This window comes from Pongo pygmaeus, chromosome 10 (genome assembly GCF_028885625.2).
Source record: "Pongo pygmaeus isolate AG05252 chromosome 10, NHGRI_mPonPyg2-v2.0_pri, whole genome shotgun sequence".
Classification (NCBI taxonomy): Eukaryota; Metazoa; Chordata; class Mammalia; order Primates; family Hominidae; genus Pongo; species Pongo pygmaeus.
In genome coordinates, this window is record NC_072383.2 from 46,176,762 (window position 1) to 46,189,789 (window position 13,028).

At 44.3% G+C, this 13,028-nt stretch overlaps 2 protein-coding genes across 2 annotated transcripts; one reads left to right on the forward strand and one right to left on the reverse strand.

The window, feature by feature from the left end:
- Positions 1 to 1,038: 1,038 nt before the first annotated feature.
- On the forward strand, positions 1,039 to 4,115 carry LOC129009239 (olfactory receptor 8S1). Its single transcript, XM_054441785.1, has 2 exons — positions 1,039 to 1,811; positions 3,953 to 4,115. The coding sequence occupies exons 1-2, from the start codon at positions 1,039 to 1,041 to the stop codon at positions 4,113 to 4,115; spliced, it is 936 nt and encodes a 311-aa protein (XP_054297760.1).
- Positions 4,116 to 8,833: 4,718 nt separating this feature from the next.
- Positions 8,834 to 11,626, reverse strand: LALBA (lactalbumin alpha). The gene is made up of 5 exons (XM_054444062.1): positions 11,407 to 11,626; positions 11,060 to 11,211; positions 10,248 to 10,406; positions 9,684 to 9,759; positions 8,834 to 9,167 (listed from the first exon to the last, which is right to left on the reverse strand). The coding sequence occupies exons 2-5, from the start codon at positions 11,190 to 11,192 to the stop codon at positions 9,107 to 9,109; spliced, it is 429 nt and encodes a 142-aa protein (XP_054300037.1). The 5' UTR covers positions 11,193 to 11,211; positions 11,407 to 11,626; the 3' UTR covers positions 8,834 to 9,106.
- Positions 11,627 to 13,028: the final 1,402 nt, after the last annotated feature.

Consider the following 13,028-nt stretch of genomic DNA (forward strand, 5'->3'; position numbering starts at 1 on the left):
TATTCACAGTCCTCATTTCCATTCAAGGATTTCCCCCTGCCTGGCTTCCATGAAACCAATACACTCATGTGTCATTTCTACTTGGATTGACACAGAAGGGGAGAAGGGGCTTCTATTTAGTACCAGAAACACCCCAGGAAGACTGTTTCCCCATCTTTTTAATTTCTAAGCTGGTAGTAGGTATATTGACTCACCTGTAATCCCAGTACTTTGGGAGGCTAAGGAGGGATGATCACTTAAGGCCAGGAGTTTGCAACTAGCCTGGGCAATATAATGAGACCCCATCCCTAGAAAAAAATTAAATTAAAAATTAAATTTAAAAAAATCTAAGCTAGACTGAGGCACGAGAATAGCTTCAACCTAGGAGGTAGAGGCTTCAGTGAGTCGAGATCGTGCCACTGCACTCCAGCCTGGGCAAAAGAGTAAGACTCTGTCTCAAAAAAAAAAAAAAAAAATCTAATCTGGAATGAACTTTAGACACCATCTATTTTTCCCAGACTTTTTTTTTTTTAGAAACTTACGTGGTTTATGAGCTTACAGTGGCTGTAAGACAACTTGCACCATGACCAGGTCTCATAATACTTCTATCAGTCACTCAGACACTCATCATGGTCTGCCACCCAGATGGTCAGCCAAAGTGTTTATTGCTTATTCACTATGCCAGTTAGCCTTCCTGTGGTTTGAGCTCGGTTCCTTTTGGAAGTAGAGAATAGCACTTCTCAGCACTCAGGAGTCCCAACTCCCTTCCCTTCCTTCTCCAGACTGAATAATTCCTGCTCTCTTCTCCTTCCTTTCTAGGTCTGATTCTCTGTACTTTTCCTCCCCATCTTCTCCACCACGGCCAATAGGTTACTGCCCTGAGCTGGAAAGGACTGATGCAGCCTGACATGGCAAGGCTTCCTCTGCTACAGAATCTGTCCTGGGTCTTCCCTGAAGCTTTACTGCCAATGCCTCATCCCCAGGCATGCCCTGACACTGATAACCCATTGGAGCATTCTTTTCAGTTCTTGTCAGTCAAAAGGGAAACTTGAATGCTCCATGGAAGTCAGCAACATGACCACAGTCACTGTGTTTGTTCTCCTAGGACTGTCCAACAACCCTCAGGTTCAGGTGCTGCTCTTTGTTCTGTTCCTGGTGATTTACCTCTTGACTCTACTGGGGAACCTGCTGATGGTGCTGGTGATCAGTACTGATTCCCACCTCCACACCCCCATGTACTTCTTCCTGAGACACCTCTCCTTCCTGGATGCTTTCTATTCCTCAATTATTGTGCCTAAACTGCTAGAGAACCTTCTTTCTAAGGGGAAGACAATATCCTTCCTTGAGTGTTTCACTCAGATCTCCCTGGTCATATTTTCTGGAGCTACTGAGGCTTGCCTCCTCTCAGTCATGGCCTACGACCGGTTTCAGGCCGTGTGTCATCCACTGTTGTATGTGGTGATTATAAACAGGAGGGTGTGTGCTGGCCTGGTGGGGGCATCCTGGACCATAGGAATGGGGACTGGCCTAATTAACACCCTCCTCCTGGCTCAGCAGCACTTCTGTGGCCCTAATGTCATCCGCAGTTTTGCCTGCGAGCTTCCTCCGGTGCTCTCATTGACCTGTTCTGACCCCTGCACTAGCATTGCCTCCATTCTCACCACCATGTCAGTCCTGGGCCTTGGCACCCTTGTCCTTTTGCTGGGTTCCTACAGCTGTATCATCATGACAGCCCTGAGGATCAACTCTGCCACAGGTCGGAGCAAGATCTTTTCCACCTGCTCTTCCCATTTCCTTGTGGTCACCATCTTTTATACTTCAGGAGTTCTCAGGTATGTCATACTACACCCCTGAATATAAATGTGGGATATTCCTTACCCTAAGTTGTCTCCATTGGCAGAAAAGAGCATTACAAAATAGCAGGACATTCAAAAGGCCTAGGCTCTAGTGCTGGCTCTACCATGGACTAGCTGTATGAATTGTAAAGAATCTATTTTCAGCTGGGTACAGTGGCTCATGCCTATAACCCCAGCACTTTGGGAGGCTGAGGTGGGTGGATCGCTTGAGCCCAGGAGTTGGAGACCAGCCTGGCCAACATGGTGAAACCCCATCTCTACTGAAAATATAGAAATTAGCCAGGTGTGGTCACGTGCACCTGTAGTCCTAGCTATTTGGGAGGCTGAGGCAGGAGAATTGCTTCAGCCTTGGAGGCAGAGTTTGCAGTGAGCGGAAATTGCACTACTGCACTCCAGCCTGGGCAACAGAGTGAGACTAGTTAAAAAAAAAAAAAAAAAACAGAATCTATTTTCTTTCTAAGGCTTCAATTGTCCATTCTGGAGAATGAGTTTAGACCAAGATAAAGATTTTTCTACTTCATTAACCTAAGATTTTGGAGTTCACAAAAAGAAATCAGAGAACCTTTGTTAGATTTTTATTCAGTGTTAGACAAAAAATAAAACCTTTCTTTGAAACATATGCCATCTTTATTTCCTACTGGGAGATGTCGCCAAAGCTTACATATGTTGTAGCAATTTACTAGCCATTTACTATACACCAGCTGCTTTACATCGCCAAGCCAATTTTAGTATCCATCACACTACAAGAGAAATATTATCAACCCACTTTTAGATAAAGAACCTGAGTTTGGGGAGTAATCACGTAATTTCTCAGCAGTCCCAGAACAAGCTAGTAATGGAGCCATAGGTTGGACCAAGATCCGTGCCCTTCCTTACCATGCTTCTCAAACATCAACAGCTCTGGCTGCCTAGTCCTCCCTCACTAGGAGACAAAACAATCGATGCCTGTGCTTTCTTCTAGTAAATTGAAGGTGGATTTGCACAAATTGTTCAATATTTTTCTCACCTGCCTGTGATTCAGAGAGAAGCCAAGGATGGAAATGGATGGTAAGAATAGTCCAGTACCTGTAGTCTAGTGGCAAGGAAAGAAAAAAAAAATAAGTAAAAGAAAAAAATAAATAAATAGCCCAGGAGAGCTCAACTGAGCTGTGCACCAATCTCTTCATCTCCCTTTGTCTCAGTTTCCTCATCTGCCATAAGGGATGTGACTACTTACTTCATAGAAATGTTAGAAAGAATAAGTTAGATGACAAAAAATAACAGTAAAATGACTATTTTTTTAATAACCAAACACATTGGAACCCACAAGGAACATCCTTGGGATAGTCTATTCCAATAATGATGGTGCCATTGCAAATAAATAATAATACTAGTGCTTCTTTGGAAGATACTCAGAGTGGTACTTAGCAACATGTACCCAAGATTTTAATCTTATTATTTTTGAATCATATTATGTGCTTAACCCATTTTTATCTCCCATTTTACCAGTTTTGGCTTCTTTTCCAAACCAAAGAAAAATGCAACTAAAAGGACAAATGTTTGTTCCACTCAACTTTATACAAATAATAGGCAAGGATTCTGAGGGTAATTCCCAGGGCCATAAAAGTTGGGAATAATGACAATATTTTAAACTAAGTATACAGTTTTACATGAACAGTCATCACAAGGTGAGAACATTGCATTTCTGTACTGTTGTGTATAAAGAGAAAAATTCCTCATATGATCATCATAGCTATTAAGGAAGAATGCTTTGAAGAGTATGAAATGCTATGGAAATGTATGAAATTATTATTAATTCTATTTTTTTGTTTTACTTTTTATCTGTCCCCAATATTAATTGTGTTCTAACCTGCAACATTTGATATGCTGCAGAACTGCTTGTTCCTTGGGGCAGCTCCTATAACTTTCTGTGTGACCTCACTTATGTTTAGAAGTGTTTGAAGGCAGAAATGACTAACTTTTCACAGATCTGCCATTTCTAGATGCTGCCACCAGAGAAGGTCAGCTCTGAAGACCTCCTTTGCAGAGTCTTTGCAGGGAAGTGATGAATTATTGCTGCCAACAGTGAGAATTGTCACCATTGTCATAAGTTGCTTTTCTGTGCAATTCCCTTCAAGGTATATGATTCCAGCATCCGGCTCAGCCCTAGAGCAAGTGCTCTCTGTGCAGTACAGTGTGATAACGCCCCTGCTGAACCCCCTCATCTACAGTCTGAAGAACCAGGAGGTAAAGGTGGCTCTGAGGAGGATGCTGGCCAGGAAGTCCAGGCTTCCCTTGTAGCCCAGCGCCCCTGCCTCAGCAGGAGGAAAAGTTAAAGGGAAAAAAGGAGGGAGGAAGAGCTATCCCCACTCAGCTATCTCAACATTCATCTCTTTCCATAACAGAGACCTTAGTTTCTCTTCCTCCAATGCCCTGCTCCCAGCCAAAGGCAATGAGGAAACTGTCACAGAGCAGGTAGCACCCATCAGAGGGGGCCCAGTCATTATACAAGAAAATCCTCAGGACATCCCTGGCCATTTCTATAGCTAATGCTTTTTCCTCTCATTTCTTGCCTTTTTTACCCCTCTTCTTCCTGCCTCTCCCTCTCCCTTTTACTTATGTCTATGAACAAAAGGTAAATCGACCTATCAGACCACTAGCAAATGTCCTTCTGCATTCTGGGATAGTCCCATCTTGGCACTGTGACCCAACTCCTCTTTTGTTCTCATGCCAAAAAGTCCCTGGAAAGATCTACATCCCATAACAACTTAGAAAGAAATCAAATAGGCCGGGCATGGTGGCTCACACCTGTAATCCTAGCACTTTGGGAAGCCAAGGCGGGCAGATCACGAGGTCAGGAGATCAAGACCATCCTGGCCAATATAGTGAAACCCTGTCTCTACCGAAAATACAAAAATTAGCCTGGTGTGGTGGTTCATGCCTGTAGTCCCAGCTACTTGGGAGGCTGAAGCAGGAGAATTGCTTGAACCTGGGAGGCGGAGGTTGCAGTGAGCACTCCAGCCTGGCGACAGAGCAAAACTCTGTCAAAAAAAAAAAAAAGAAATCAAATAAAATAAGAGTGTCTCCTCCTATCTTCATCCTTAACAAGTAGCAGCTAAAGTAGAGCCTAAGCCAGGTGTGGTGGCACATCCCTGTAGTCCCAGCTACTCGAGAGACTGAAGCAGGAAGATCTCTTGAACTCAGGAGTTAGAGGCTGTAGTGTGCTGTGCTCACACCTGTGAATAGCCACTGTCCTCTAGACTAGGCAACATTGTGAGACCCCATCTCTAAATAAACAAATAAATAAATAAAGTAGTACCTAGCAAACAGCATATCCTCAATAACCATTTGGTGACAAATCAAGCAGTGAAGGAAGGAATGAATGTGGATCACCTGAAGTCTTTTCTCTTGCATGATCCCAGGAAATGGGAGGAGGGGAGTATCCCCCTCTAAAGTATAAGGGTCTTAAGAGCAAAATCTCTAATAGCTTCTGTATCCCCAATATCCAGTACCTCCTGTCACCTAATAGGCTCTTAATTAGTGTTCAATAAATGAAAAAACTGAATGGATGAGACAGAAGGAGAAGTGGGAGAAGAAACATGAAAAGAAATATTTGAGGCTGGGCATGGTGGCTCACGCCTGTAATCCCAGCACTTTGGGAGGCTGAGGTGGGTGGATCACCTGAGGTCAGGAGTTGAAGACCAACCTGGCCAACACGGTGAAACCCCATGTCTACTAAAAATACAAAAATTAGCTGCGCATGGTGGTGGGTAACTGTAACCCCAGCTACTTGGGAGGCTGAGGCAGGAAAACTGTTTGAACCTGAGAGGCAGAGGTTGCAGTGAGCTGAGATTACGCCACTGCACTCTAGCCTGGGCAACAGAGAGAGACTCCGTCAAAAAAAAAAAAAAAAAGGAGGCCAGACACGGTGTCTCACACCTATAATCTCAGCACTTTGGAAGGCTGAGGAGGGCGGATCACCTGAGGGCAGGAGTTCAAGACCCACCTGGCCAACATGGTGAAACCCCGTCTCTACTAAAAATACAAAAATTAGCTGGGCATGGCAGCGCATGCCTGTAATCCCAGCTATTCAGGAGGCTGAGGCAGGAGAATCGCTTGAACCCAGGAGGCGGAGGTTGCAGTGAACCAAGATCGTACCACAGCACTCCAGCCTGGGCAACAGAGCAAGATTCCATCTCAAAAAAAAATAAAAAAGATTTGATTTTATCTAATGCAATTCCTGTCTTCACAACAAGATAGGTGTCAGGGAAAAGTAGCAGGGAGGAGAAAGCAGGATAAGAGGAGAGAACAAAACTCTGTATTGCTGTGAACCATTTTGAGTCTTTCTCACACAGAGCTCAGTAAATGGTCTGCTCTCTGAGAGCCACTCCCTGGAGCCTACCCGCTTCCCAATTAGTCTGGATGACTTCATACCTTTGCTTGGCTTAGAGCTTCATTTTAGGCCTAAGGGAAAGAGACAGAGGTAGAGAAAGCAGAACAGATGCTCAGCTGCCATGGTGCCTCCTATTCAGCTCTCAAGAAAGTTCTCAGGAAGAGAACAGCAGTTTCCTGTCCTGCTTCTACCCAAATGCCAAGAGAACTGCATCTATCAAGCCTGCTTCTATGCCCAAAGAAAAAGAAAAGTAATCACGTGAGGTGATGATATGTTAATGAGCTTGACTGTGGTGATCATTTAAGTGTATACATATAACAAAACATCAAGTTGTACACCTTCATCATATACAATTTTTATTTGTAAAAAAGGAGGAGGAGGAGAAGGTGAAGAAGACTACTGGCATGTATGTCATGAAGCTGATACAGCCATACCTCACTGGATAAAGGAGGCAATGTATAGATTTATTGATTCATTTTCTCAAAAGAATTCTTAATTCAGTGGACACCATATTAGGCATTTAAATTTAAAAAATGTACAGGCCGGGCACTGTGGCTCACACCTGTAATCCCAGCACATTGGAAGGCCGAGGTGGGAGTTCGAGACTAGCCTGAGCAACATGGTGAAACCCCATCTCTACTAAAAATACAAAAATTAGCCGGGCATGGTGGCAGGCGCCTGTAATCCCAGCTAGTCAGGAGGCTGAGTCAGGAGAAACGCTTGAACCCAAGACATGGAGGTCGCAGTGAGCCGAGATCGTGCCACTGCACTCCAGCCTGGGCAACAAGAGCAAAACTCCATCTCAAAAAATATATATACGTAAGCTAGTGTGGGGAAAATAAGTACATACTAGGAACAAGAGAGAGTTTGCCTGAGAATTCCAAATGCAGACCCCAAATGCCTTTTGTAGTGTTGCTTGTACAAAAGAACATGGCATTTTGTTTGTTTATTTGATTTAATACGTGGATTATTTTACAACTCAACACACTACAATTGAACTGAATAGAAACACAGAAAAACTGCTCTGTAGTACTAGTACAGAGTAGGCATCTATAAACATTTGTATCATAACCCACTGTAACAAATGAATAATTGAAAAAAAGAAAAAGATCTCTTTCATGCCAGTTCCCTGGCTTCTATCTGTTCTTGATCTGACCTCAGGCTGAGGTTCTCTCTACAGATAAATCTCTTACTGTCAATTCCTTCAGCAACGGCTCCTGAAGATCATGAACTCGTATACACTGTACTTGCCCTCACAGGTGAACTTTCCTGTCTTCTCTGTGGGATGAAGGCCAGGGCTGTGGAGCTGAGCAACAATGCGAATGTCATTCTCAGCTCATTCAGAGTGTGACAAATTAAACTGTAGTTTGGAATGCTGGATTGTTAATGCAGGAAATGATCTCAGAAAACTATCTAGACCAAAATCCTCATTTTAAGATGAGGAAGCTGAGGCACAGAGAATGGAGATGACCTGCCCAGGTTCAGACCATCAATAAGTAGCAGAAACAGATTTTAGGACCCAAATTTCCTGATTCTTCTTCTTTCACATATCCCATAATTATTTAAATGAATGAAGTTCTGCAAACATTCTCCTTAAAAACAAGCACAGCACAAGAAGAAATAATGGAGTGGAGGGTCCAAACCAAAACGTCCCATGTTCTCAGATTCCTCAGCACCACTGCGCTGACTGTCAAGGTCCCTGTTCTCCCTCTGGTTTCCAGAGACAGGAAGGGTTCCCTTCATAGCTCCTCATGAAGGATAAAGGAATCCTTCAACCCCCTCAAGTCACCCATTTCAGATTCTTGGGTTCCCACCCATGCTCTTCCTTTTCCTACCCCACGTCTCCACTTGTCAAAATCCCACACAGACTTTAAAACCAGCCTAAATGCTCTCCCTTTCAGGAACTCTTTCTTGATTCCTTTTTCCCAACATCCCCTCCAAATATAAGTTATCTTTCCTTTTGTGAATGCCCAGTGCACATTTCTAACCTCTCTCATGATGCTTATAACTCTCTTCCTTATATTGTAACTATTTATTAATGTTTATCTTGTCTTTCCCATTAGTCCTTGAGGGAAAAGGCCATTCTGCCAACTTCGTGTTTTTGTTTTTTGTTTTTGTTTTTGTTTTTTGAGATGGAGCACCGAGGCTGGAGTGCAATGACGTGATCTCAGCTCACTGCAAACTCTGCCTCCCAGGTTCAAACAATTCTTCTGCCTCAGCCTCCCGAGTAGCTGGGATTACAGGCGCCTGCCACCACACCCAGATAATTTTTGTATTTTGGGTAGAGACAGGGTTTTGCTGTTGGCCATGCTGGTCTCAAACTCCTGACCTCAAGCGATCTGCCCACCTCAGCCTCCCAAAGTGCTGGAATTACAGGTGGGAGCACCGCACCCGGCCAGTGTTTAGCCCACTCTGGATCCCTCTACAGTTCCTTGAATAGATTAGGTGATCAATAAAAGTTTGTTGCATTGAGTTGGTATAGAAAGTAACCTTCACCTTTCTATTGTAAATTCAGCCTACTTCTTCTTTGGTAGAGATGGAAGGTGGCAATGACCTATGGCTTCAGTGTCCACCTACTCATCCTATTTCTTCCCCTTCCCTCCAGGGGGAAAAAAATTACAGCCAGTGACTTCAAAGTGGGACCTTTATTCAAGACAGAGGTGAAATCTGTGCTGTAGTGAAAGTGCCATCAGGGGCACTGAGCGAGGGTCTAGAGCTCAGTGCACCACCCAGGCATCCCTGGAAAATAGTCCCCAAGAGTTCAGTGATGTCACTACAGGGCCCAAGGCTCAGAGACAGATAAGCTTTGGGGGAACAGAAAGAAGCAAACTGAGGTGGCATTAGGGAAGAGGTATTCCAGGAGTGTGGAGTGGGCAGGGGTGCCAAGGACAGCAGATGCTCACAACTTCTCACAAAGCCACTGTTCCAGCTTCTCAGTGCAGAGGGCTTTATGGGCCAACCTGATAATGGAGAAGGGGACAAGGTGAGTTAGCTGACTGAATCTTGGCTTGAATTTCCATCTAGATTCATTCCCAGGAGGGCTGAAGTGGAAGAGTGTGGATGAGAATTACAGAAAGACATTCCTGGCCTGATGTCAAGGGACACAAGCCATCAAGTGGAATACAGTCCATAAAAAATAATCCAAGAAAATTGTAGGGTTAAAAAAGAGAAGCAATGTTACCAACAGCTTGCTTTAGGGCATAGAACTTAAACAAGTGGAATTAGATGTCCAAGTCTAAGTGAAAGGAGGCCTGGGTCTGAGCCCTCCATTAGGCAACCCCTTATTAGGAAAATTGCTACCAAGGAGTGGAGCGAGAGAGGCTTAATAACAGAAACCTGAGTCTCTAGGTAAGTTTTGTTTCAGACACTGTATTCTAGATTAAATGACCAAGAGATAGGGTAAGAGGAAAGGGGTGCTGGGCTAATGGGGTAAGGAGAAGGAGGATGGGGAAACAGAAAGTAGAATAAGGATTCACCAGTAGTCAATTCCTTTAATATCCAGGATCTTCTTGGCACACATTATGTCGTCAGTAATGTCATCATCCAGGAACTCTGGCAGGAGTTACAGGGAAAGGAATGAGACAGCTGAGAAGTATTACCCAGAAAGGCACTGAGTTCCCCTAACCCCTGGATCCAGTGGGTTCTCTAAACTCAAGGCTTGTGCCTGTTGTCTTTCTATATGAAAGGACTAATGTGGTAATGTCTAACCCTGGGTAGGGACTTCCTTCATTTCCCTAGGATATCTCTGGAGGAATCATCAGCTTCATCAACTGACTTACCCTGAAAATGCAGACAATCAGATTCCAAGACTCTCAGACAGCTCAGATTGTCTACCCTGAACCTCAAGGAACTGTCTGGGGATTTGATGACCATGAAAAATCCAAATAGCTTCTTACTCAGTACTGCCAATTCAAGTCCCACAATTTTTGTAGAGCCCAGCCAAGGCAATGAAGCCCGAGGTCTGCTTGGCACTAAAAAGGAGATTATCCCAAGGGCAGGCCTCAGAAAAACAGAGAAAGAGGGTTATAGGGGCTACTCACTGTCACAGGAGATGTCACAGATGTTCCTTGACTGAGGAACCTGGCTGCTCTTGCACCAAAGCTTATTACTGATCTGGAAGAGTCCATATTCCGTGCTTTCATTGTTTTCAGCTATGGCTTGTGTGTCATAACCACTGGTGTGAAACACGGTACAGATCACTGAGGGAAAGATGAGAAAGACATACCACAGAGATGTACAGGATCTGCATAAAGGAGGAACTGTAATTCTCAGACATAAAAATGCTTTCCAGCCAATCTCCAAAGATGGCAAAGCTCAGAGTTTCTTGATAAGATGAGATGGAGAATTCCAAAAAAAATCAGACAATAAGAGAAAGAAAGGATAGGAAAATAAATGGGGCCAGGCGCTATGGCTCACGCCTGTAATCCCAACACTTTGGGAGGCTGAGGAGGGTGGCTCACCTGAGGTCAGAAGTTTGAGACCAGCCTGGCCAACATGGTGAAACCCTGTCTCTACAAAAAATACAAAATTAGCTAGGCATGGTTGTGGGTGCCTGTAATTCCAGCTACTTGGGAGGCTGAGGCAGGAGAATCACTTGAACCAAGGAGGCAGAGGTTGCAGTGAGCCAAGATTACACCATTGCACTCCAGCCTGGGCAACAAGAGCAAAACTCCATCTCAAAAATAAATAAATACATACATATATACATACATGAAATAAAATAGTAGGGAAATGAGCAGAAAAGAGGATGGTTAGATAATTAAGTAAAAGCGGAGGAGCGAAGTGGAAGAAAGTGGGCATGGAGGAGAGAAGCATATGAGGAATGGATGAAACAAGGAAGCAGGGAACTCACATTCAGGCAAAGCGATGCCTCCATAACCATCTATGTCTTTCAGCAGCTGGGACAGCTCACATTTTGTAAATTGCTTGGCCTGGATGGCAGGGAACAGGATGCCCACCAGGAACAGAGGGACAAAAAACCTCATTTTGGCTGCCCCCAAGAACCTGAAATGGAAGCATCACTCAGTTTCATTTATTTATATTCATGCAGAAAGCCTCAGGGGCTCTGGCACCAAGCCCTACATCTAGGAAGAGAATGAAGAGAGACTGGTCATGCCAAGACAGAAACGCTGAGCCTGCCAGCTTCCTTCCATAATTCACCCTACTTTTCCTTTCCCTCTCCCAGTATCTAGTCCATACCAGGTATTGTTCTCTGGCCAGAAAGAGTTCAAACCATGATCCTGCTTCCCATTTGGCTTTGTTTGTCCCTTTGTTTCTTGTAGGGTTGGTTCTGGGAAGCACTGTCTCTGGTTACTTTAGGAACAAAGAAGGGCATGGGGGCAATATAAATGAGGCAATCAGAAAATACAATAAAGTTCTATAGCCAGCTTCCCCCCTCCCCCCTAGAGACATACAGAATGTGGAGGGGGGTGTATGTCATCACATGTCACAGTCCCAGGATCAGAGCTGGCACTTGTCCGATCAATCCAGCCATGTAACAAAGCCCAGAATGAGTTCCTTAATATGGTAGCTCATGACTGAAGGCTCAGAAATAGGAATAGAATATGGGAACATAGACTACAACAATCCGATATAACCTGGATGCTAAGACTTCCTACTTAAGGAAAATGCATAATTGAAAAGCCTGTATGAAAGCATCTAGGCCAGGCACAGTGGCTCACACCTGTAATCCCAGCACTTTGGGAGGCCGAGGCTGGTGGATCACTTGAGCCCAGGAGCTCGAGACCAGCCTGGGCAACATGGTAAAACCCCACCTTTACAAAAAAAAAATACAAAAACTAGCTGGGCATGGCGACATGTGCCTGTAGTCCCAGCTACTTGAGGGGCTGAGGCAGGAGGAACACTTGAGCACAGGAGGTTGAGGCTGCAGTGAGCCATGTTCACTCCACTGCACTCCATCCATCCTGGGAGACAAAGTGAGACCCTGTCTATAAAAAAAAAAAAAAAAAAAAAGAATCTAGCTATCCTACGAACTATTATCAGATTCCCCACCCCAACCACTCCTACCATAAATAACCAAATACTACATTGGCATTGAGACATTACATAAATCTAAGACCAATAACTTGTAGACAACCTCAGAGTTGGCCAACAGAAAGTGGGAAGGACCCAAGCCAGTGGCCAGTGGAAAGATTGGACTTTAAGGCTGAACAAGCTTATGTCTGGAACCTCTATAAGGTCAGTGCCCCTGAGCAAGTAGAGTTGAGGATACTAGTTCTGAATAGTTCCTTTAATTTGCTGGCATCAAGCTTCATGTCATGGTGACAAGTAGCTCTTAGCTCCTTCATGCCACCATTCGTCTTCTTTGTCCTCATCTCTAAACCTGATTTCTTCTTTCTTCTTCTTCCTTTTTTTTTTTTTGACCAAGTCTTACTCTATTGCCCAGGCTGGAATGCAGTGGGGCGATCTTGGCTCACTGCAACCTCTGCCTCCCAGGCTCAAGAGATTCTCCTGCCTCAGCCTCCCGAGTAGCTGGGACTACAGGCACATGTTACCATGCCCGGCTAATTTTTGTATTTTTAGTAGAGACAGAGTTTCTCTATGCTGGTCTCGAACTTCTGAGCTCAGGCAATTTGCCTGCCTCGGCCTCGGCCTCCCAAAGTGCTAGGATTACAGACATGAGCCGCTGCACCCAGCAACTTGATTTCTTATGTTTCAGGGAACGTTTATCTCAACCAATCTATTTAAGACTTACAAACTGAAGGTCTTCCATATCATTATCTCCTACATGTATTCAGAGTCAGGGAACAGTCCTCTCAGTTAAATCCTGTCTTCTATACCATGGATAACCAGTATATGAA